Source organism: Aedes aegypti, chromosome 3, assembly GCF_002204515.2.
Source record: "Aedes aegypti strain LVP_AGWG chromosome 3, AaegL5.0 Primary Assembly, whole genome shotgun sequence".
Classification (NCBI taxonomy): Eukaryota; Metazoa; Arthropoda; class Insecta; order Diptera; family Culicidae; genus Aedes; species Aedes aegypti.
In genome coordinates, this window is record NC_035109.1 from 69052820 (window position 1) to 69080233 (window position 27414).

The window sequence follows — 27414 nt, forward strand, 5'->3', positions numbered from 1 at the left end:
ATCACCGGTAACTTTTCAATTACATGACAGTGAAACAAATGTTGACATTTGGTGTAAAGTTGGTAAAAGTAACTGTTGTGAAATTTATTCAAAAAAGATTTGAAATGGCTAATAAGGTATAGAGTAAAGCAAAGAAAGTAAATCAAAGTATTTCCGCGTTACATTTAATTGTTTAAATTCAATTTAAGAGTTTCGTAAAAAAAGTTACGTAGGTTGAAATTACGTAAAAAAATGAAGTGTATCAAAGTTGAAAATGGCATTACCGTGGTAAAGTGAAAACGATCACCGGTAACTTTTCAATTACATGACAGTGAAACAAATGTTGACATTTGGTGTAAAGTTGGTAAAAGTAACTGTTGTGAAATTTATTCAAAAAAGATTTGAAATGGCTAATAAGGTATAGAGTAAAGCAAAGAAAGTAAATAATAATTGGATATATTAAACTGCATGGAATAGAAGAAGAATTAATGTTTTTATGACATGTTTGGTCAATAATTGATTTCTATTTAAAAAGGCCAAAGAAGAATTGTCACTCTCACGAAAAGTCCATGTCACCCAGTTTTGTAAACATTCGACATTTTTCGCGACGTTCATTTTTCTACACTCATCTGCTACCGTCACCTTTCACACACAGCATGAGCGGTAGAATGAACATCGATAAACACATTAACTGTGGAATGATATTTACATAACTCATACATTGTGTATAGATTCCAAAATTGTCCGATCATAAATAACAAGAACAGTTTAATCTTGCTTAATATGAGTAAATGTGACACACATACAATAAAACCAGCTCTTATTACGAAACATGATAGAAATAAACAAAACTGTACCGTTTTCTGGTGACGCCATCGTGCTCAGTTGCAATCAATTGACATTTTTCTTTCGTATATTCGTTTAATCACTCGTGTTGTGAATGCTTAAGGCAAAGGCTGTCGAATGTCAACGAAAACGTGTCGACTACCGTGATTGTTGACAATACTGATGTCACGAAATAAATAAACGCAGCACAGAAAAGAATAGAACCTTCAACTTCTAAACACAAGAAATACCTAGAAATCCTGAAAAACGATGGGCGTCAGTTTCGAATCTCTCCTTAGGTGTTGAGTCAGCAATTTTGACAAAATGATTTTTTTTATGAATTTTTAGTTGGATGAGTCTTGTATTTAAAATGCATATATTAATAGGTTCTTTTCTAGAACACTGTTAAAAAATTGATCTAATTTTGGGTAAAACTACTCCTTTTAGTGTATGGTTTTGAAATTGTTCGTTAGATTATCCTATTAAATTATTTTTTCTTATTACTATTTTGCTGGAATTTATTGCATTAAACTCATTTTTCTAGTTTGATATTTAAATAGATTTTTTTTCATTTAAATCCAATGGCAATTCTTATAAGAGTTGTGTTCAATGTTATTAAGGTGAATATGCATCGAAGCCAAACCTCAAATTTTCAAGAGCACAAACCTAGAAAACCAGACAACTTCTTGTGCTGAAAATTTAACTCACATTCACTGGTGGTGATCAGTGAGTTAAATTTTTAGCTGGGTGCCTGGTTTTCTAAATTTGTGCTCTTGAAAATTTGAAATTGGCTTTGATGCATCTTCACCTTAAAGCAATTCATTTCAGAATTACTAATCAATAGCTCATTATTTGTATAGCTACATAAAGTCCATCATAAATTGCCCCAGATATTCATTCTTGGATTCGGCTAGAAATTGTACCATAAATTCCATGTTTTTCAGTAGTTGCCATCAATTTCTGCTGCATAAGAACACTAAGCTGAGAAGAGGCACGTTCCCCGCTAATTGGGAAATTTATGCCATCGTGAGCCTATTTCATCTTCTAGCCGATGGTGAAGGAAAGGGAAGGGAAAAATTGGAAGAAATAGGAGTGGGATCCCATGAAAAGGGAAAATCGCATAAGCGAAATGAGAGCATGTAGCAAAATGGGTTCAAACAGCGCCCTAAAAAGAGCACAATACATGAGCGCCCAGAATAACAGAATGTCTTGAAGATTCAGGCTTCTGAAATCAGTTTCATTTAATGAGTTTTTACCAATTAATCGACACCACTGTTGTGCGAAAACTGGACAGCTACGTATCAGGCGATACAAAGATTTATAATCGGAATCAAATGGGAATAGCTGGCTTATGGCCAATAAGGTCATGCGATGCTTCATTATGAGCTAGCTCGTCAGCCAATTTATTTCCAGCGATTGAAGAATCGAAAGGTACCTATCGTTGACTGAATTCAGTTTCTCTATTTGAGTTGGCCAAAGCAAGCAGCCTTACTATCTGTACAGAAGTATATGACTTTACCCATTACGCACTGTTGAAGTGCTGATTGCACTCCACGCATAAGAGCAAATATTTCCGCCTGAAAAACGGTTCAGTGTCTACCAAATTAGTGAAACTGATTCAGCCTTGGCTCACGAGAGTATACACCAGTTCTACCTTCAAGAAGGGAGCCATCAGTGTAGCATACTATATTGTTTGATATACTTCTTTCCAAATAGCCAGACGTCCACTCTTCCCGTGAGGGGAATTGTGTGGAGCGAGGACAATTTTGTCCCAATTCACCAAAAGTGGAAACAACAAAGTGTGTGGATCTACGATTCTTTATCAGTAGATCCAATACCCATAGGGGCCCAGATAGCCGTAGCGGTAAACGCGCAGCTATTCAGCAAAACCAAGCTGAGGGTCGTGGGTTCAAATCCCACCGGTCGAGGATCTTTTCGGGTTGGAAATTTTCTCGACTTCCCAGGGCATAAAGTATCATCGTACCTGCCACACAATATACGCATGCAAAAATGGTCATTGGCATAGTAAGCTCTCAGTTAATAACTGTGGAAGTGCTCATAAGAACTCTAAGCTGAGAAGCAGGCTCTGTCCCAGTGGGGACGTAACGCCAGCAAGAAGAAGAAGATCCAATACCCATAAACGGTAAGAGCAAGAAAGTGCTTTTTGTTTAAGATGTATGTGCAGTGACACAACGTCGAAAAGAGCCTAGAGCGCTGTCGTACATTGGTCCAGTTTTGAAAAATCATGGCAGAAATTGCGCATTCTCAATATTTCACTATTTTTAGCCATTACAAGTGTTTTGGAACATGATTTAGGGTTGAAGACTCTATTTTGGGCATTTTCACAATTTTTTGGTTGTCATAGGGCAAAATTCTAACAAAAATGCTGTTTTTCATACAATTTTTGGCTCTCAACTTTTTCAAACAATTATCGTTTAGGCAAACTTAGGCAAGAAGAATCTTCTTCAATCGATTCCTTAGTCTTAAACGCGCGTTTGAGCACTCCGCGGGGAGTGACTGTGAGCGATTTGTACCGTATAAAGAAGCTCTTCTCTTAATTTTTGAAGTAACTACAACAATAAGTATATCCGTAGATGTTGAATCTATGTAATAATGAGTTATCGAGCAGGAAAAAAATATGCTGAAACCCAAATTTGCACGGTTTATGGTGAAAATTGATTAGTTGAGTTTTGAAGCTATTATTTAGGTTTTTGGACATGTACAGTAATCTGGGACATGGTTATATGAAAAAAAAAAATAGAATCTCGCTCCAGTCCACTTTTTGGATTGCATTTAGGTCCCATATCAACTGTGCAAAATTTCAGCTCGATAGGTGAAACTATATTTACGCGCCCGCCGTTCAAAGTTTGTATGAGATTTAGTATGGGAAAACTTACTTTTGCAAAGAAAAATCGCTAGAGGTCGCCCATTGACCTCTATAAAAATTCTGAGCACAGGCCCCGATAGGTATTTTTACGATAAACAACATTGTCAAAGACCGCGAAGCACTCCGATTTTGGCCGATTTTGTTATTATTATTATTCTTTTACGTGTTAATCAACGTCGCCTTGCCAATAGGTTTTCATTGAAAAACTTTTTTCACAAAAGTCGGATTATTTCGCGGTCTTCGGCAATATTCTTCACCGTAAAAATACCTATCTTGGTCTGCGTTCATAATTTCTATAGAGGTTAATGAACGACCTATGGCGATTTTTCTTTGCAAAAGTAAATTTTCCCATAGTAAATCCCATACAAACTTTGAACGGCTGGCGCGTAAATATTCACCGATCGAGCTGAAATTTCGCACAGTTGCTATGGAATCCAAAAAGTGGCCTGGAGCGAGAATCTTAATTTTGTCCCATACTAATGTACAGCTATTTGACGTCTGAACATGTAGAAAAACATGTTTAGTTTTTAACTTCTCGTACGTATTCTAAACCATCTGATATAGTAGATTAACGTTTGACTTTGTTTTTCAACTAAAAACTATGTTTGGAAATGGGATTTTTGCCAGCTATTTGGAAATCTGGACCAATGTGTGCCGTGGGAGAACGCACCAGACATCGCCATCAAGCACATCCTTCGAAAATGGTCCAATTTTGATTGGATTGTTCTCCCTTCGCCCTTTTGCAACCACACGCGATTTCGTCTTTCCGTAACTAGAACAATAGACTGGCCCAGGTCAGTATGGGAGAAAAATAAAGTTGTATGATTCCACGGGGCACCCCCCAGGATTATTTCTTGGGGTTAGAGGAAGCCTTTCTGAAAAATTCAGCTCATTTGGTCGTTCCATGAGCTGGCGCATTTGAATTGGAGTTAATATGGGATTTTCAGCTCAAACATATGAGCAACAGCACATCATCTACTGTTTGGTTCAGGAAAATTGATGATCGCGTTCAATTGGACCCAGAATGTCAAAAACACTACTTGATGTAATAGCGAAAAATATTGTAGAAGATTGTACCATGATCAAAATTATTAAAGTTGGTGTTTTAACCATCTGAAGTATATCATGCAATACTGCTTGTATTTCTTCAACATAGCTTGGAGGTAGCCACTAAGCGCATCATAGCCACCTATGACGCTGGGCGAGCTGAGGCACATGTCGCATGCATGTAAGTGACTGTACGGGAGTGCTGATCTAAGCCTAACTTTCAACAACTGAAAGAGTCATGAAAATTAGATTAAATCCAGATACAACCTTCTGCAATTATGTTCATTACGGTATCAACTAGTGAATTTGTCATTCTGGGCTTATTTGAACGCGAACAATTAGTATACGGAACGAAACAGTGACATAGGATCAATTTTCAATATATTTGAGACGAATATCCCATACAAACTTCAAATCGAATGCGCCAGCTGGTGGAGCAACCAATTGAGTTGAAATTTTGAGAGAGCGTTTTTCTTACCCTAAGGCTCATATCTAGGGGGTGCCCCGTTGAGTTTTACAACTTTTTTGTTTAAGGGCCAGTCTACTAGAACAATAGTTGTTTCTTTGGGATAACCAAAAAGCCATATTGGCGACACCAACTCTCGACTACCTCTCGAATAGAGTGCCTTAGCACATACCAACTATCAAAGCTAGATAGTCGTCGGCAAATCCATAAGTTGGAAAACCGCAATTATTGAGTTGTCTCAATAGCGTATCCACAGTCACAAAAGTGGTGACAAGACTCACCATTGGGGGCATTAGCAAACATTCAATTTTCGAATCGCAGCTTGGTTTTGTGCAGCTTCCAATATGGTACCGAAAAACACGTTATCAAAGGCAACCTTAGCGTTATCAGAAAACACCCAAGCAGGATTGCTTCCGAGCGAATGCTTTCCAGATTGGTAAGCATGTTGATTTGCATGAAGCGGTATGTTTGCTTCACGGATGTGATGATCGATGATACGTTTCAGATATTTAAAAAAAAAGAGGTCAGACTGATTGGTCTAAAACTCTTCGCTTTTTCATACGAAGCAATAATCATCACGCCAATAATAATAATAATCATCAATAATAATATCACGCCAGTTTTTTCAAAATATGTTTAATAAACTCAAATCCCTTCTGGAGCAGTACAAGATAAATCCCATTTGCTCCTGGAGATAAGCAAGGAGCAAAGCTGTTAAGTGCTCATTGAATCGAATTACGATACTGCGAGCCGAAGCTAGAGACTCATAACTACATATATGAAAAGTAATTTTGTTCATCCGTAGATGCTATGTCCACACATCCGGGGAAATGTGTATTGAATAAACATTCTAAAACTTCTTCATCAGAATAAAACCAGTTACCATTAGGTAAGCGAACTTCGTTTACTTTACTTGGTTTACTTTACTACAGACTTGACGCGAAAATGAAGAAAGAGAAAGATTTTAAGTTTTTTGTTGTCTTAATTAACGAGATTTTTAGCCCTGGGCTAGTTCATCTCGTGTCTAAGCGAACTTCGTTTACTTTACTTGGTTTACTTTACTACAGACTTGACGCCAAAATGAAGAAAGAGAAAGATTTTAAGTTTTTTTTTTGTCTTAATTAACGAGATTTTTAGCCCTGGGCTAGTTCATCTCGTGTCTACCCTTTACTTCCCTACCGAAGGAAGTCGTCACTGTATTTTTTTGTCATGAGCAGTGCTAGAAATGGTAATAGTAGTAGGCTTGAATTTCGCGAAAATAACGTGGCTCTTCCCAATACAGTAGTATAATAAAAACGTGAATCTCATCGAGTGCACGAATTTTCTAAATCATTAGTGTAATTGAAGAATAGAAATATTAGTAGTAGAACGCTAGTAGCGCTGTTGTCACAAAATTGATTTTAATTATTCTTACCTTTAATCATGGTTTTTCATTGTTTGTTCAATGCCTTGTCGTTGTTTATGTTTTTATAATTAATTTGACACTTTGATGCCCGGTACTCAGGCTGTCAGTTCGTGGCAAACTAGATGTTGGTAACACGAACAGCAGCGACATTAGCATTCTTAGGTTAATGCTTCTACTAATTGAAGGCTCTCAATGCGGGAAATGTAGCGGGAAATAGAACATTTTTCCACCGTAATTTTGGGTTGCCCTTAGCAACGGGTGTTTTTCTATTTTCAATTTCACTGGCTTCGCTGACTGTGATTTGCTTTGCTTGGCTACTGTAGAGTGAATTTTGAGCTTTTTCCCTGGTCATGAGTGACTATCTCGGGGATGGGATTCGATCCCAGGTCGATTAAGCAGTTCTCGATCTTTCGACAAGACTAAGCTTCTACTTAAGACTAAGCAGTTCTCGTATTGGTATATCAGTGGATCTGACATCAAGATGTAAACCAGTAGGGTAAAGAACTACTTGGGCAGTTCCAAGTTTTTCTTTGGCATAGAGGGTTACCACGGCCGAACCGTTTGAATCATTGCATTAAAAAGTGCTGAAGTGAATTGCAAGCAGTGTTGTGAAAAACTCAATTTCTCATAACTCACGCTTGATATTTTTCATGCGTGAGTTGTCAATCACGCAACTCAGCAGTCAAAAAATCATGGATGAGCTGGCTCACCTTTTTTACTCATTGTCTCATATTTCCAAAGTTTAATCACACACGGCAATAATTTCTTGTTAGTCTGGAAAAAAATATAGTAATCCTTTCTAACGTAAACAACAACATTCGGGTTTCACGAGTTTTTGACGGGTTTTGCGACGGAATCATTTTTTTACGGTTTGAGTTGATTGAGTGATTTTGCATCAAAATCTCAAGCGTGAGATTTGCGAGGCAGATCTCTAATGAGTTAGCTCTCACGGGAGAGCGTATTGATTGAGATTTGAGTGTGAGTCTACCAACACTGCACAATGGTTGGGCTCCATATAAAGGGGCGGCCAAAACTACCAAAATTTTTTTTGAGATTTTCATGATTTTTTTAATTTTAAAATATACCTCATGTGTTATATTATTATGATCCGTAACTGAAATTGAACTTAAATTTCAATTTCTATGACTTTTATGACGGCAAACTGGCTGAAGTCAAAAAATTGAAAAATGTAACTATAAAATAAAGCACAAAATTTATAATTTAGGAATGCAATATTTCCTCAAAGTTACCCACTATCTGAAAGCTTATGGTTCAACACTTTTATCGAGCATGAGGATGGAAAAAAATATTTGGTTGAAGTTTTAATACTATTCAATATTCCACTTTAGTAATTTTGATGATTTTGAACATGAAAAACAACTCTTGTCGCGTCATGTCGCCGCCATTTCGAATATTGCACATCAAAAAGCATCCTTAGATCTCACAAAAAAGCTTTAAATGATTTGCAAGTTAGAGCTATTTGAATAATTCAATATTTTACATATATGTTGACGATATTTTTCATACAAAGTTTATTTAAAATATATTTAACCACTATTCTTACACATTTTGATCAAACTCGATCAAATATAAACAAAATTTGTGCTTTCAATCCAGTTTGATAACAATTTTAATTTAAAAAAATCTTTTTTTCAAAGTTACGTAATTTGTGAATAACCCCTTCTGGAACAACAAAAACGCCAAAGAACATATTCAGATTACATATTTCATCGATTAAGGCGATAAAAATAGTTTTGGCCAAACTTCACTTTTTTCCGACCATTGTGCACTGATTGCAAGTGCCAAGAATAGGATCCGACTGCCTTCCTTTTGATTTTTCCTGATCCGGGGGATCCCCTGCAATTTCACTGCATACAATTTGCAAGTGAGCAGCAAAAACAGAAGCAAAAGTCGATAAATGAAACATTTCCACCACTTTCCATGGGAAACATGTGCACAGAAATCGTTTCCCATCCCATTCACTGCGTTGCGTATCTTTCACTCCGGGGAATGGGAAAAAGAAATATGAGCTTTGTTTTGTATACCTATGCGGGTATGGAAACGACTTCTCGATTTCCACTTTTTTGCGGAAGGTGTTGTTTTAAAAGCTGCTGCGGGGAAATCAGCGCAGATTGATTAATGGGAAAATTGGAGGTCGATATGCAGCGGAGCGTGCCGACTGATTGCACGGTAATGGAAAAGATAAAAGGTTGTGAATCGCGCGGATACATTGTTGTCCTGGATCTATTAACAGCTTTCACAATTAATTGTGTGGTCGAAAACATTTCGGAAAATTGTGATGCTTGGAGAAGTTCTCCGCAAACTTATGGTGGAATCATATAACGAAAAAAAAAAGAACGTTTAATGGTTCACGTTTATTGACTCTGTACAACAGTGTATAATCCACTATGATTACAATTAGCGCTTTGATCAAAACCGGTGCTTCTACCCTAAAATAATAATGGTGATAATTTTGTGAAAATAAGCAATCAGTTTAATGCATTCGTCAAAATTTTCGTGCAACAAATGGAAGCCTCCTCTAGCCTATACTATTTGATTCAAGTTAAGAAGTCCTTCCAAATCGCGAAGAAAGAAGACTGCTGCGTTTTGTCGGGATTTGAATTTACGTGAACAGAGCTTCAAATGTAATGAAAAATGCAAGACTGTGAAGCAGAAATGCTATGCAAGTGAAAACATTAACGCTAAAAATGCATTCACAACTCGCAAACAATTACATATTAACAGCATTTACCTTTTCCAAACTTGATATAAACCTTAATTAAGTGCAGCCGTAGCGAAAACCGCAGCACATGGAAAATCTTGTGCCCATAAAAGTTGTTCATTAACTGTGTGATTGTTTACCGTTCGTTAACGACGCTGATGACGATCCACAGAACACGAGGAAAGTAAAACCTTGGCAAAAAGCGTGAACAAAAAGAAGCTACTCTGACTTCCTCCCTTCCGTAAGTCACTTTCTTCAACGACGACGGTGGAAACCTTACCAGCGAAATCAACGCCGCGCGGAAACATGCTAAAATACCAATAAATAGACGTTTTTGTTAGGTTGTCGGATGCTGGCTGGCGCAAAGCCGCTGCGCTGCGCATTAATATTTATTGAACTATCCCGGCGTAATTGTGCCAACGATCGACGATTAGACCCCGTTAGATGGCGATGATACGCGGGATAATAAAGCGGAGGCAGCGTGTGCAAAAATAAAATTCGCACATTTTTACGGCGCACGATGGTCGTGCTCCATGCAAAGAGGCGGCCAAAACTATCAAAAATTACTTTGACTATTTTGAATGGTACACATCAAAACACATCCTTAGATCTAGCAAAATAAATTTGAAGATTCAATATTTTACACATATTATAAGGATAATTTCTATACAAAATTTATTTGAAATACATTTATTCACTATTTATACACATTTTCATCGAACTCGATTAAATACACACACAATTTGTGTGTTTCAAACAAATTTTATAGCATTTCACATAAAATCATACTTATGAATTGATGAATGGTTCCTTCTGAAGCAAGAAGAACAAGATATTTCTTCGACTAAGCAGATAAAACTAGTTTTGATCAAACTTCTTTTTTTTTCGACCATTGTGCGACGATCGGGAGATGTTTGCAAATAAATGGGGATCAACACTCATTTCCATTGATAGGCGATCGAGAAGAGTTGGATGGAATCTTCTGCAAAATGCTTGTACGTTGTGTGCAGATTGACGTAGGATGAAAGATGTTTTGAGTGGGGTTCGTTTGAAGCATGCTTCTGGCTTCACATTGAATAAGACCTTCTTGTTTAACTTTTGATTTGGATTATTGAAAGCGGTATGCAGTTGAGCTCAATTTTCTGTTTGTCCAAAAAATCCTATAGTCATTTGTTTGTTTTGGGATATCAGTTGAGAATCACTGATGGACATTGCCAGAATTTCCAGGAAAGCGAGCTAAAAATTGTTTATACAAATTTCAAGCAAAAACGACGCAATCTTAAACCTTTTTGGATGAAACGTTAAACTATGAAGGATATCTGCTCTAATTTTTACAAAGTGAGTAAAGTAGAGTCCAAACCGCGTTTTGATTTAATGTGTAGATAGGTCGAAAAACGGTTTCGAAAGTTCCAGATTGGGAAAATCTGAATGTTTGATTGATAGTGATCCAACATTTTGCCCTAGCCAGTTGAACACCCGGGATCATTCTGCGTTTCTTGTTGTACACGACCGTTGGATGAATAAAGAATAAATATAGTTTCTTCAAGAAATCTCTAAGATTCCATCAGAACTTAATCCAGGAATTACTCTCGAATTCCTCTAGTCTTCTGTCTTCTAGTGTTCTGTCAATGAATACGAAAGAACATCCGTCACTAATTGCTCTCGGGATTCTTCCAGGATGTTATTTTAAGCTATTACTTCGGGTACTTGCGCCCTTCAAGCAATTTTACAGATATGTTTCAATGTATATTTTCAGAAACCACAGTTGTACAGAGCATAATTTCATGAGCTTTATATTAAGGTAGTTTGTAAACATTTCTTAATAAACTATTAATTTTTAAAACTTTGCAGGAATAATATTTCTTCGCTTTGCTTCTGTTTTTTTTGCCTCTGTTCTTCAAATATTTATTCTTCATTCTTATTTCAACATTATTCCTGGCAAATTTGAGATAATACTCAATTATGACATGTGTTTTGCTGGGGTAGAAACTGCACAATGAAACAACCGACGGAACTCGGAAGAAGCATACCATCTTCAGTGTATAGTTTCGAGAATTTCAAAATAATAAAGTTGATAACGGCGCCGGCCGTAAGGATCATCGGCAAAGGGCAGGAATGTTAGTATGACATCAATTATTACTAAACACCGAGAATACCTCTGCATCTTCATGGTTGCCACGGGAAGGAGTTTTTCTTAGAGCGAAGGATTCATAATCGATTCAAGTAACCTCAATTTTAAAAGTTATCTATTTACGTAGAATTCTTCTATTATATTCTTCTGAGTACAATATAGGTATGCCAACACCTCTGATGGCAAAGCATCCGAAAAATTTGTGAATACACTATAGAACATTTTCGTTTGATAAATTATTCAGTGCATGCAAAATTTATTGAAATAGTCTTCTATCAGTCTATGAAGAAAACGTTCAGAAGTATAAACCATTTAAAGTTTTTCTTGTTTGATTGAAAAATTCCATCAGTTTCAAACCTCCACCATGATCGATTTGAAGTAAATTTTGAACATGTTTTTGGTATGGTATAATAAGCGTTTAATGAATGTAATAACAATTTAACTAAAGTGAAATTTTCGACGAAAAATTCAAAACTATTTATCTTAAAATTTGATAGCCCTATACAAAACTGTCTTCAGCTAACTTGTTAATCTCGTCAAAATCTACATCTTTGAAGATACCATGAAGCTATTCCTTGAATATATTTAGTTATGTGAATTCTCGCATAAATTGTGATCTCGCCCTAAAAGCCATTGATAACCGAGTGTGTAGCTCCTTGTTTCTAAGCAAGTGTATGGATCAGGATGAAAACTATCATCACTGGAAGATAGAGGAGTATCTTTTCTTCAACGTAGCATTGTTTATTATGTAAATCCATTCGTTTGCTCGATAACAATAAGCTACGCACTCGGTTACCAATGGCTTTTAGGGCGAGTTCACAAGATATGCGAGAATTATAACGTCAAAAAAATCACTTTAGTCAAACCGTTACTGCTTTTGAACCCATGATTGGAAAAATCGCTCAAAAATATATGTTAAAATTTAAGTTATTTCGAAGGAAAATTTCATTTGAATCGGTCCATAAGTAATTCAGATAAAACTCTCCAAAGTTGAAGATTTTGAATGTACAATCTAAAAAGTTGCAAATGTTTTGTCCAATACTGAAGTTTTCACGATAAAAAAGTGTGTAAAAATATTTCACTCATTTGAAATAGAAGCATGAAACGAGCTCACAATTCCATAATCTATCCACGACAGGGTTGCTCCAAAACACTTTCAATTTCATCACCAACACACGTCTAACGAATACGGGCCTAATAAATAACGAATCGGCTTGTTCGTGCTACAGGAGGATCCTTTTGTCATACATTACAACAGGAGCATGCAGCAGAATCAAAATGTCACACATAATTCTCTAAGATTCTTATAAAATAACACCAAAAACTACTACAGAAATTCATGAATTTCTCGCAGATCACTGAAATTCCTACGGAGATAAATTTTAAATTTTTTTGGTGTTTTCTTAAGAAATTTCTCCAAAATGGTCACAATAATTTCCTCAGAAGCTCTTCTTGGAATTCTTTTAAGTATAGTGCAAAAGTTTCTACAAAATTCCAAGAGTGCAAATATTTTTTGAAAATTCATCCAGAAGATTTTTAAGGAATTTATTCTTAGACAATTTCAGATTGTTTACAGAAACTCCATCAAGGAATTTTTATGCAAATATTTTTTGCTGTTATTTGTGGAATCCGAGATTGAAAACTTTTGGTGTTCAAAAAGGTATTCGTGAAAAGTGACAGTTAGCATTTGATGAAGTTTTGAACTCTGAAAGCATTAATAAAGAATCCAAGATAGAATTCCCACATGAATGTTTAGAGGAATTGCACTAGATATTCAGGGAGAAATCTATGCGACATGTCTTCAGTAAAGTTTGTTATAATTTCTGTTGGAAATCGAAACATACCCGACTAAATGTGTTACTAAAATTATAACAAGTTGAGCACATAGTCATCTTGATAAGAAAATTTTATCAACTTCTGTTATTTTTAACTGCTGCTGATAGGAATGTGTTATAATTTTGTTTTGTGGTTCTGGTCGGGTAACGTATCAATAGTTGGTACAATACTTGTACCTTTTCAGGTTTCTGATGAAACTCTTATTGTTGTGTTAATTTATCTATGTTGTGAAACTGGCAACACTGAACTGAGCATTGTTTGAGAAGTAGAAAGAAGTATGTTAAAAGGTGAATATTATTTGAAAACCTGCGTTTTTGTGCACTAAAATGTAAGTAAATATAAGATCAAATGAATTATATATAGATGTTCATAAATGTTTTACCAGAATTTATACTGCTCAATAATGGCTGCTATCAATAGATGTATATTCACGGCGAAACAATATCCCCAATCTTCCAACTAACTACAATGATGTTACCCTTTAGAACGATACACTTATATTGTTTATTGAAGGAACCTTTGAAAATTGACAAAATCTATGAAAGATTTTGCTAAGGATTTTTTGAAGAAGTCCTTAAGAACACTTAAGCGAGAATTTTTAGATAAGGGAAAAATCTTGAATGAATCTCCAGAGAATAATAAATGCATGTGAAAATTTACAAAAACAAGACAAACAAACACACTGCGGAACATTTTTTGTCTCAAGCTCCGAAATATCGCTCTTTACTCAACTTAGGGTTGCTGAGTCCATTGCCGTATTCAAAAAACGTACCTAGTTTTTGTGATATTGCATGCCAACTTGTATGCAAGTTTACCATTTGAATGGATTTTTTTCCCTAATTTACCACATAATGTGATAAAGAAGACCTAATAACAACACTCATTATACTTTCGATGCTTAAAAGTAATTATTTTAAGCTTCAGAAAACAGTTCTAGTAAACATATTCAAACAGCCTCTAGTCAGAAAAGTAAACAAACTTACTTAAACAGACCAAATTCTACAGTGTAGAATGTAGATTTTCAACTTTCGCAACCTAACCGCAACTTTCACCGCTCCGTTGTATGGAGAGACGAAGTGACTTAACCACGAATCAAAACAAAACACTACTTCAGTCGATTTTCCACTGGTAGAAAAACGTCGTAAGTAGCTGAATAAAACGACTTACCATATTTTCAATAACATTTTTGTGGTAAACAATAGAAACTTCCTAGTTTTTGAACGCGAGCTGACTGTATGTAAAATTAAAACGATGTGCCGGCGAAAAATGTTAAAAATGTGATTCTTTTCAAAACAGTTTAAGAAGACAGGTTGCGATTCTTCTGAATTAACTTTCGCAAAACCGTATGAAAGTTACTTACGTCGATTTGAAAAAGTAATCGAGAATTGTATGTTGTCAGAAACGAAGAGTTTTGTATCGATAATATCATTTTAAAATGTGATAAATATTGGTTTAACTTTTATATTCATATTGATAAAACTAGGATGTATAACTTATACAACTTTAACGACCTGTAGTTCAAAATTGTGACGTGCTGGAATATTTCTGAGAGCGGCAACGGATTCAGCAACATTACTCAAACTTACTGGAGACACATCCTTTGATCCTTGAGGCAAGCAAAATTTTATTTTTGTTACTCTGTGTTATCTGAGATATTCTGTAAACCCAGGAAGAAGACCTGGAAGCCTTTTGGGAGAAATTTGTACGATAAAAACTTTTTTTTCAAGACAATCTGGAATTTAGTGTAATTTAAAAAAGCATACAAAAAATCAATTTTGAAGACGTCGTTAGTGAAATTCATTATTAGATTTCTGTAAAAAGAAATTGATAATTTACGCAATTCTGTGAGAACTTCAGAATGCAAATAGAGGGAATACCTGATAAAATCGCTGAACAAGTTTTTGAGGGTTTCTTAGAGATTTTGAAATATATATTTTTTATGAGTTTATAAGGTTGCATTTCATCACGAATTTTTCTAAAAATTCATGAAGATCTTTTAAAGATTTTTCGTAGTTGTTCATGAAAGAAACTAAAAAGAACTATCAGGAGCAATTTCCCAAAAAATATCTCTAGACATTACGGATTACCGGATACCCAGCTTGGTTCTCAGCTTAGCATTCTTACGAGCATTTCCACAGTTATTAACTAAGAGCTTCGTTGACAATTTGACAATTTGAAAATTCGTGTGGCAAGCACGAAGATGCTTAATGCCCTGGGAAGCTGATAAAATTTTTAACGCAAAAAAATGATTGGAGGGATTCTAACCCACGACCCTCACCATGGTGTTGCCATCCCGAGCAAAGATGAATTGCAAAATGATAACAAATCTTGTTACCTGGTTATCATAATTTGATAACTGATTTTGTTATCACCTTGGCGGAATTAACAGTCAACATAACAAAAATGAGAACTCCATTTGTTGTTATTATTGAGTTCAAATTGATAACTAAATTTGCATCATCATATATTTTTGAATTTTATGGTCATAAATCAAAGAAAAAAAATTGAGAGATGAGTGTTTTGTGTTAAGTCAGTTCAGTTATTTGGCTTTACATCAATTATCTTGATAAAGCCTCGCCAACAATATTTCGCCAATTCCCTCGGTTCATGGCCGCTTCTCTCCATCCTCGACTGTGACCCACGCTCTCCAGGTCCTGGTCCTGGTCCTGTACCTGGTCAATCCACCTAGCTCGCTGCGCCCCACGCCTTCTTGTTCCGACCGGATTCGTGGCGAACACCATCTTTACAGGGTTGTTGTCCGGCATTCTTGCAACATGCCCTGCCCAGCGTATCCTTCCAGCTTTAGCTACCTTCACGATACTGGGTTCGCCGTAGAGTTGAGCGAGCTCGTGGTTCATCCTTCGCCGCCACACGCCGTTCTCCTGCACGCCGCCGAAGATCGTCCTTAGCACTCGGCGTTCGAAAACCCCAAGAGCTTGCAAGTCCTCCTCGAGCATAGTCCATGCCTCATGCCCATAGAGGACTACCGGTCTTATGAGCGTTTTGTACATCGTGCATTTGGTGCGGGGGTGAATCTTTCTTGACCGCAGTTTCTTCTGGAGCCCATAGTAGGCACGACTTCCGCTGATGATGCGCCTTCGTATTTCCCGACTAACATTGTTGTCAGCCGTCAACAAGGATCCGAGGTAGGCGAACTCGTCCACCACCTCGAAGGTATCCCCGTCTATCGTAACACGGGCCCTGTCGCGCTCAGTTCCGCCAACCAGCATGTACTTTGTTTTCGACGCATTCACCATTAGCCCGACTCTTGTTGCTTCGCGTTTCAGGCGGGTGAACAAATCTGCCACCGTTTCAAATTTTCTCCCAATAATATCCATGTCGTCCGCGAAGCAAACAAATTGTCCGGATCTCGTTTTGTGTTAAGCTTACGCTTAATAAAAATTTTATAGGAAAGACGTGTAATAACATATTTTGTTATCAACCTCTTATCAAAAATGCCTTTCACAGATACAATGACAACAAATTTTGTTATCATTCGGTTATCATTGATAACATAAAATCAAACTGATAACAGTGATAATAAAAGTTGTAATCAATTTGATATCATTCAGTTATCTGACTTTGCTCGGGATCTGGGCTTCCAAAAAGTCTTTTATTACTAAAGTTGTGTTCAGAGTAATAGTAGTGAAAACTGACATACATATAAAATTCAACTTTATTTCCTTATGAAAAATCAGCATGAAATATTGACAAACCTACAAATATGCTTAGTATTAGTCTAATAAAATTTGAAAATTTTCAATGCACCTGTTAAAAAGTTAAGCACCAGGCGATATCGCTGAAAATGATAATAGTGGTTATTTTGAAAAATTGTGTTCAGAAATTTTTGTTCAAAAAGTTTTGTAAAAAAATATTGTTTGTAAAAAAAAAAGACAATTTACACCGTCTTCAGCACATAGGCTGCACAGACTGAACGATCACTGACTAGCGATGGGCGATTTTGAATCGATGTTCCGGAAATCGATGTTTTCATTCCGATTAATCGATTTTTTGAATCGATGTTTGGGACATCTGAATTTAGGCGAATCGATTTTATGCATTCGATGTTTTGGTTCGATTCAATTTGTTGAACTTTGTGAATATATATTAACGAGCTTATAAAAAAGAAACTAAATTTGAAACTAGCATTGAAGAAATAAATCTGTTCTGTTAAATTTCAAAACTAATTTATATAAAGGATGTCAAAATCGAATGCATATGTATTCGGTATCATATAAAACTTCATCAATTTGAATTCGATTTCGATTCGAATCGATTCAAAAACATCGATTCAAAGGGTTCGATTAAATCGGAGAATCGATTCGGTAGTTCAAATGTGAATCAATTCAGTAACATCGATGTTATAGACAAATTTGCCCAACGCTATCACTGACATTAGGCAACGGACAACACGAAACACCCAGTAGCCCAGCGATGAATTTTTCTGGAGCGGGAATCGAACCCACACCCCGTGGCACAATACGCATAGACGACTGACGCCGCTAACCGCAAGGCCACGAAGCCCACGAAGCCCACGAAGTACATCAGTAGCTTGCTTTAGATCATAGAAACGATAAGAAAAAAAAGTTTAAACTAAAAATACGGCAGAAATTTAAATGAATTGTAGCTAACGTTTTAACCAGTGCTTTGATTTTTCATTTAATTTTGTGTAAATGGCGAAGAGAATATTTGTAGTTCTCTGTAAACATTTCATGCCGATCCCTCAAAGAAAAACGAAGAGAAATCGGCTTTCACAACTATTATTCTGAACATAACTGTAAATAGAAAGCCTGGGTGTTATTCCTTAACGTGATAAAAATGGAACTTTTGAAGGAAATTTCTTGAAGAATAATAGACAATTTTTTAATGGTGACATCTTGGACGAATACTCAAAAGTATTCGTGTAAGCTACCCAGTGCGTTCTTTGATAGAATTCTTGGAACAATTCATAAAGTAGTTCCTTTTGTTTTTCTAAGTCTATCGTGATTATATAGATTATTTTTTGGATGTCTTGAGAGAAACCATATAATTTGTATTCAAGGTTATTTTTTTGGAAGAATTCTTAGAGGCATTCCATAGAAAACTGTTAAAGTTGTTGTTGAAGACTTCCTGGGGCAATTCTGGGTTATTCCTGGAATGAGTTAGCAAATAATCCCTGAAGTGTTTATTAAAGAAACTTTTGGAAAAATTCCATTAACAATTTCTGGAGGAATTTAAAGTAAAGTTAAACCCTAGGAAGAGTTCCTAGAGCAACATGTGAAACTTTTTCTTGAGATAGCTTGAATAATTTTTCAAAAAATATTTGGGGTCAGGTATCAGAAGGCCGGCTCCAAAGGCACGTTCCCCACCAGTTCAACCAGCTAACTTTCAATTTCCCCGACGTTTCGGACCGTTCGGGACGCTTTTCAAGGATTCAATCTCTAAATACTGCTCAGACAACAATGGAACAGATATAAATATGAGTGATGGGTATGTTCATAGAAAAATTCTTTTGAATTTGTCCTAGGACTCATTATGCTGAATCATGTTGATCGTTTCGGGATATCGGGATGGAAATCACTCAACACTTACCTTTAATACTGTGAAGAAAAGCACAAACGTCGCGACCAAAGATCGCGATCCTCTGCCCATGGTGATTGTGTTTGTGTGTGTTTACTCCTTGGTGTGAGTTATAGTTCCGATTCCAGCACGGAAGCTCGTGCTGTTGACTCAAGTAGAGCTGACTGGTGTTGGGAGGAGGGGTGGTGGATTAGAGTCTTAACACTACTTCGGTAACAATGTTTGGGCTCTCTCTATCTCGTGTGGAAAGGATCAGGACGGGAAGCCGATCGAGTGGTCGGCTTCAGATCAAGGGGAAGGGGGACAATCAATCCAACCGGGTTGTGCCGGATTCGCGCGGGATGTTCTGTAATGAGATGAGAAAGGGAAAAACGTAGAAGTTAGTTATTCATGTGTAAAGATAATTTCATTGTATTTTTGGAGTGTTTTGCTCGGAATCTCTTTGATCCCAAAATCGAAAATGCTGAGATTTCAAGATAAGCATCATTGGGATCGAGCAAATTGCACTAATTCTTCGGAAATACAGTTTTGCACGGTTGTGTAAATATAGATTTAGGCATGTTCTTTCATTGGCTGACAAAGAAAGCCCTTTAATTCACATCTGAGCAAATTCTCCTAAGCTCCTAAGACATATCTGCACCTGTGCTCTACTGTTTCGCCACAACCATCACTATCAAAACCCTCCTCCAATGGTCGTCTACGTCATTGATCCAGATCTACCCCATCAGAACCATCATTGTCGGAAAATTAGCCCCAATTTTTCGTGCCATATCACACGAGCCTTTTTTCCATCTCCCATGAGCCGCAAATTCAACACAGAAATCCCCAAAAACGCCGAAGGAGAGCGCATGATATCTTCTTCAGCTCCGCTAACGGCTCAACCTTATTTCGGGTGCTTCTTCGCCTAATGTGGCGCAATCGAGGTTGAATGTTTTGGTTTTCTGGCAGAAGCGAACGCGTGATAAGAGAAGAGTTCCATCCGTGGAGGCAAAGCAAGCAATAACGGAATTGGCGCGGCACTGACCATGGGGCTCGGTAGCCTAATAATCAGTCATTTTCCGGCGGGGGGTTCGGCGCTACCTGTCGAAGAAGGTCTGCAACTCTAGCTACACCAGCAGAAGGGAATAGTAAGATCGCACTATGGGCAGTTTTTACATAGTATGGCGATCAAAAATAGTGTTGCCGTCTTATCTCAAGTAACATTTTTAGAACTGCTTAGATATATTTGCGTTTAATGACGGTCATTAATAATGCCGTCGATACTACAATAATTCAGTAAACACTAACAAAAAATCATATGTTTTTTGAATGTACATAAAAGAAGTGAGCCGAATGACGCAAATTTGTGTCGAATTTTTAATGCGTTACTGTCTAATTCTTTACGATTTTTTACCACCTGACTGCCCAGTGCCCATAGTGGATATCTTGCACGCCGCAATGGCCTTCAGCCACTTGTTGTCGTAGATCATCCATCGACAGGCGAGGCGGTGGTCGTGCGGAACATCTAGGTGAAGATATCAAAACCTACGTGAGGAAAATTAGGTTACGACAGCGTGCCGTGTGCCGGCTGGTGGAGCCAACGATGATGGATGCACAGGTGATGAATTTGGGTGGAAAGTCTAATCTGCGATAAATGGTCCGTTGGGGAGCAGCACGTGATGAATGGGCTAATTGAAGGAGCCACTTGCACGGGCTTAGTGGAGCGGGATGCTTGGGAGGTAATAGGTAGGTATCAAATGGAGTGGTATCACTCAATTTATTGGGATGAGCTTATACTGCTGGGATTTTTTGCTAAAAATATTTTATATGTACGACAGATGTTGACGTAATAACAGTACCGTTTTGCTTAAAAACAATGGATGTTTCTAAGTCATTTAATTTTTAATCTGTTCAGATTTTTCTCATATTTAATTTTCTTATATATAAAAGATTCCAATTATCAAAGATGTTCAACTTTTGTTTTGATTACGCTATCTTAATGGTTTCAAACAAATTGTTTGTTGTCAAATCTCTAGAGCTAGCCTCATAGCAGCTCCACCTGCTGGAGGTTCATAGCAGCTACTGTGCAAATTTGAGTGATTTTGTCTGAGGTGGAGCTCAACGAACTTCAATTTCGTAATGTCTGCAAAAATGACATGGTTCCATGTTTGATTTAATAGATGGGGTAGTAAATGTTCAATTATAAAATTTATAAATGATTCAAAAATGTTAATGCTGTAAAACTTTGTCCAAGATGCACCGAACAGGGAACTAAAATTTCTTCAAGCATCTGCTTCCTATGATCATTTACTTTACTGACAGGAAAGAAAATTTGGGTTTTACTCGTAATTTGAGAAGGCATTACGATAATTACTTGATGATTTTTTAACTACTGGAATTTCGGAGATTTAATCGAGATTTTAATCCCTGTAAGGATTCGTGGATAACGATGGACCGAGAAGAATGTTTGTGAGATTTTTATAGTTCTAGTTCTCTCTGAGAGAGCGATGATAAAACCCTCGGAAGGAGGAGTATGAGCCGCCTTCTAAAACAATGGAGTAACATGATAGAAGCGCGTAATTGATTAAAGTTTATTTTTGCATCTCATTAGAGGTGACAAAAAGCAGATAGATAGATAGTTTCTACACACTCAAGAGCAAAGTCACAATAGTATCTTTCATTTGTATCACAGATCAGTAGTGAAACACGCATCTTTGTATGTATTTTTTTTTTCAATACAAATTTGAAATAAAATGCGCAGAGAAATGTGGCCCTTTTTCAATGTCTGTCCAGAAAAATCGAGGGTTCCCAACGAAACAAGTAATTTTCAACAAACCTGCCTTGATTGTCGTTGGCAAGCTGAAAGTTTCTTGAAGTTCGACTCATTTTTCCTGTGAAGTATCGGTGTCTCTCTCCCAGATAAAACTTTCTCGCTTATTTGGTAGGTATTTCACTCTACTGGCATCACAAAAATCTGATAGCAATAGTGTCCCCCAGGTTTGGAGCTTATTTGGATGGGTTTTATCATGCACTGCCATTCCCTCGATATGATCAATGTTGTAGAGCTGTAGACGATAAACAGACTCTAATGATGTGTTACAGAGAGCGATAAATGAGAGATACTCTATATTTTCTCAGAATTCAACCCCTGATCAAAAATGTTCAGAAGAGGCCATTTTCCAGTGGGGATGCAATTCAAAGAAGAAAAAGAAACAATTCTAGCTTTGATTGGGTTGCTGGTTCAGTCTTTTCGTTTGCGTGATGATAGTGGAGATGCAGAGGTATCCAGCTTTTTACGCTCGCCATAAAAATAATATGCTATAAAATATTTGGCAGATGTTGACTATCAGCACTGAACTGAAACTTGGAAATATATCATCAGCATGCCTTGACGAACCATCAAATTTCATTGTTTTTCTTTCTGTCAATCAAACGAAATAATCTAATAAGTTATTGGCCTTGTCTTTTGTTCAGAAAGAAGTATGGGCGCGTTCTGCCAACTCGGTCGAGGCAAATTTCTTATGTGAACAAGTTACAACATGGACGTTCTAAACTGCCAGAATGAAGTGTTGTGCTTGTGGGGAGCACTTGAAGATGGGACGGAAGGTTATTACTTCGCGTTCCTGCTTTACTTCTGCTTATCTAAAAGTTATATACAATAACCGACCCTTAGCTTAACTTTCTAAATTAACAGTTGTAAATACAATAAACGTTCTGAACTTACTAACATGCCGTCGCGTTAATTTTGTCACAATGATCTTTTATCTACATCAGTCGTACCATTCTGAATGGCCGTTGTGAGAATATCACCAAGAACTTCTCACATGAATTAAAGCTGGATTGTCCTTCATAGAAACATCAAGGTTTTCGCTCTTTCGGATTCATTTTTTGTTGTTTATCATTAGTTTCAGGGATTATTATCGTGGGAATTCAAAGAGCGAATTTTGTATGACTTCAATATAGGCCAATACTGCAATAAAGCATGTAATCTATCGGGAAGCTGGCGGAAATGGCGAATAAAATGATGGATTCTCCAACAAATCAAGTTTCCGTTACTGCAAGTAACAGCAAATCGGAATTAGATTTTAGTTTGAGTGACAGAAAATTATTTGAGTGAGTGATGGGTTACTAAGGATTTATTTTCGAGTTTCAGTTCAGTGGTGATAGTCAGCTTCTGTCAAAGATTTTATAGCATGGCTAGCGTAAAAAGCTGGATACTCGGTCTCTAGAAGCAACAATCATTACATAATGACATTTCTTCCCCATCCCAACTGATTGCAAGGGCTTGGCCGGTGGCGTTATTGATTGATATGAGATCTGTTAAAATATGCACTTCGAGAATAAGCGGGTCCCATTCCTTATTCATATGGATCGAAGTGCAATTGTTATCAATTCCGATCAATCACGCAACCATTGACATGTACAGTCAATCTATGCTATAATTAGTTTAGTTTACGTAACCAAATTTTTACCCAATCTTTACTTTACCTTTTTTCTGGATGTAATAGAATGGTATTTCAACAAAGGAGATTGGGCAAAAGTGTATGGAGTTTGGTCCCGGAATGTACACAGATGACCCATACATCATTTCAAAGATCTAAATGAGACAAGAAAAAGTTGGTATAGGGCCAAAAATATTGGTCTTGGGAGAAAAAAGTTATGTGTGCTGGAACGATGTAAGGAAGGGCATTTTTTGGGCAGTTTTGTATTAAATCATATCTTCTTGCGCACATATTTTGGATTCGTGCGTAAGGGTTTATATTTATTTTTGTCGTAAACTATTAAAAAATGTAGTGATTTGACACAGTATTGCTGGACGTTTCGACTAGCTGCAATGTGCATCACTGGACACCAAGGTCAAATCGTATTTTCCTATTCTAGTGTGCTAGCAATATGATTGTTCAAGCCGGTGGTGTACTCAGGAAGAAATTCCCAAATTATTTTCTTACTCGTTTCGAACCCTGTCTTCGCGTTCAAACCGAAACCACGAAGCGGCTCACGAACCAGTACCTAAGCCTGAACTTATGTTTGGCGTACCAAAGTTCAAACCGATGTTTAGAAACCGTTACAACCGCACAGTGCACCGTCACGAGTACGCGGCAGCATCAGTGTGTTTTGTTTTGTATTTTTTTTCTCCCGTGGCAACGCGTTGTTTGCTCAGTTTGCTAGTGCTATTTGAGTGTAGTAAGCATTGCATTAGGCTTTCGTCAGTTCGTACGCACGCTTATAATTTTCTACCAAAAGCTATAATCTGTGATCTGTGACGAGATTCTCGTCACGAGAAGCATCATAAAGTTCAAGTTACATTTTATCAGCGTGCATTTGAACTGCTTTCTTTTGTTTTTTTTTTGTACCATGGTTTGAACCGATGGTTCAAATGTACCGGATTCAATGTGCAACGCGAGTTTTTTGCCGCCGTGCGTTTGCTGTTAAACACGAGTAGAAAGATGCGAACCCAAGTTGAACATCAGTGATGTTCAAGGGAAGGCTGGTTATATCACGCCACAGCGTTTGCATTCCAACACGTGAAATGATAACGATTAACATTTAACTTAACTTAAGAGCAGTTGGATAATATAGGAGTATATGCGACACTAAATGACCCCGTATGCAGTATACAGCGCAAACGGGATGATTCCAGCGATGTTCTGGAGCTGACTGGAGTTACAGTCAGTTCTCTTATAAGAAACTACTCACTTTTCTCCAACCATAGTTTCTAAGTTGTTGTTCATCGAATGCAGCTGATTTTTTTGTTTGAAGTTTAATCGTCATATAAGCTAATTGGCAAAAAAATACCCCATAAATCGATTACAAAATAGCTGATCAATTGGAGCAAGGAGCAATTCTGATATTAAACTTAACTTAATATGTATTTTTTTATGATTTTGCTATGTATTGTCGTCTAGCATCACTATGTAATGCTTTCATCTTTGAATCTTCACTTTTTTAAAACATAGAGCTTTACATCAATATAAAGGTGTAGAATAAAATATATTTTTTCATTAGTAATCAATTAAGAATATAGCAAAATACAATCAAATATATCAAAAATTCATCTCAAACCATGCGGAATAACTTTTTTCCCCCACTACGAATATTTTTGCCGCCATACCAACTTTTTCTTATCTCATTTAGTTGGCGTATGAATTATTCGTGTACATTCCGGGCCCAGATTTGCCAATTCTCCTTTAATTATTAATTACTTGAGTGTCCTAGTATCAAAGGTTGGTAAAATATGATGAGCAGTTCCAATGTCCTACAATGTAAGACAGTAATGGATACCACAAAAAAAAAAATCACTAAAATGAGGCATTTTGTTATTTCTTAGAGATTTATGAAAAAACTTTCTAGTTTTTTGACCACAATACCTCTGAATTCTTAAAGATTCCGACCTAAATACCAGGATTTCTACTAGACATCCAGTGAATCGACACGGAATATCACTTTTCCAAAGATAAAAAAGGGAAATAATTTCAGTAACGATTGTTTGATTGATGAACAAATGTCTGGGTTCACATGAAATATTAATGGTATTACTGAGCGTCCAGTTTGACCACCTCCTAAAAGTTTTCCATGTTTAGAAACGTATAATATTCTATGATGAACTGTTCATAGCTTTGAACACCTTAACAAAGATATTAAGATGTTTTAACCAAAAACTATAATTAGGACAAACATAGTAAAATTTGATCCAAAAGCGAGACTCAGAAGGTTCATTATTATTTACCAAACAATGTTTTTTACTGTGTTTGAGTTTTTAACGTCTGTATATCCGCGGTACCATAATCCGTGGTAACATTGATCAAATTCTAAGACATTTATTGAAATTGATAATTGATGAATTGATAATATTTATGAAAATTATATAGTGGACCTGATTAAGAATGGCCAGCTTAAGAGAGACAATGAAAAGCCACCACTAAATACCTTTATATGTTTGCTCAATTGAAGAAGAAGAAGAAGATGAAGAATAAGAATAAAAAGTTTGCTCCATTCGTAAAAAATGTCCGTAAAGCTTCCGGTTCCATTGAAAAAGTTCAGCAAGGCCGCTGAAGGCCTGATTATCATTTAGTTTAAGAAAAAATGGCCTAACATCGAGTAGATCAATTTAGCTTAGAATAGACGAATTTCTAACGTATCGAAATAATAATTGAAGGAGATATGTTTATACAACCTCACAAGGAAAGGTTGGATGGAAATAAATCCAGTATGCATGCAAAATCATTTTCAAACGGTTGGGTAACCAGCCCCAATCACGACTACCGGGCAGCTATCTTCGGACAAATTTGTTCGTTTGTCTAAACCCCACTCAACTTGACGTAAACCGCTTTCAGTCGCGCATTAACAACAGATTAAATCCGAGCAAGCTCGCCATAACGGGCAATAAAACCCACTCCGCAGATAATGACTCAATTCATATGCATTTTTTTTTCTTTCGAACGCACAGAAGGAGAAAATCTGCAAACAACGCGTTGCGGCTTGGCTGTTTTCTGTTTTATGGTGCTCAAAATTCGAGTTTATATTGCATTTATCAGCGCGCTACGAGCAAATTTATGATCGACTATTAGAGCACACACAGCAAAAGCTAATCCCTTTCTTCGTTAATTTTGCTTTAACAAACTTACAAAAACAGTTGCGCTTTCGACCCGGATGGTAATGCCTAAACGCGTTATCGTGAGTGTGTTTATGAATAACACAAAAAAAAAACAACTTTCGCCGAAATGGAAAGAGCTAGCTGGTGAAGCTGCTGCACAGTGCACAGTGGTCCAGAAAGCAGTTTTACGCGGAAAGATGCATTTTGAGCTTTAGAATGAAACATTAGACGAAAACGGTCTTCTACAAAGTTGTTTGTATTAGTAAGGCCCTTTGATGGTGCTAGTGAAAATTAAGGTGGTCCACATTGTCATAGAAATGGTAAAACTAACTTTCTTATTTGTAGAAATTATAATATACATGCTTCAGCAAATTTGCTAAAAAAAGTTTTTTTGTAGCTCTTAGAATTACTTAGAATTACTATGGTGACATAGGATGGTCCAACGAAAACTGGTTTTCTGGTAATTTGGTAATTTGGTGAGGAACTCGCTATCTCTTTATGTTTGGGAGTTATTATTGTTGTTCTCATAAAAAACACGCCTACTTTGATTCTGGATATCTCTTATTAGGACAAACATAAAAAATATCTTTTGACAGTATTTAAAAGACAAAATAACATTTTATAATATAGCAAAAAAATCCTGATGTGTTATTTTTGTGTCGAGTGCTCGACACTGAAGAAGTCTGTAAGTCGCAGACGAAATAGGCCTATCTGTCAAGATAAGCAACACATATTAGATTTTAAAGGTATTTGCTCACCTTACTAGTGATTTTAGTATTTTATTTTTTTGCAAAAAGTGAAGTGTTAAAGTTCAATTTGTAGTTTTAAACATACTCTAATAATCCCTCCCCTAAATTTAATATAAAAAAGTGTAGTGAAATAACGGAATAATAATAACTGAACAAGCTCTTTACGTGTGGTAAGGTTAGAGTAAATTTAGTTGGTAAAATTCCTATTCTTATTTATTTTTCCTTTATTGTTGGT

General features: G+C 36.6%; 1 protein-coding gene across 1 annotated transcript in view; it reads right to left on the minus strand.

Moving 5' to 3' along the window:
• Nucleotides 1-27414, minus strand: part of LOC5567534 — a 142584-nt gene that overhangs the window by 95589 nt on the left and 19581 nt on the right. The window contains exon 2 of the mRNA XM_021850213.1: nucleotides 18870-19203. Coding sequence (XP_021705905.1) covers nucleotides 18870-18929 — 60 coding nt within the window. The 5' untranslated portion in view covers nucleotides 18930-19203. The remainder of the gene's footprint in view (nucleotides 1-18869; nucleotides 19204-27414) is intronic.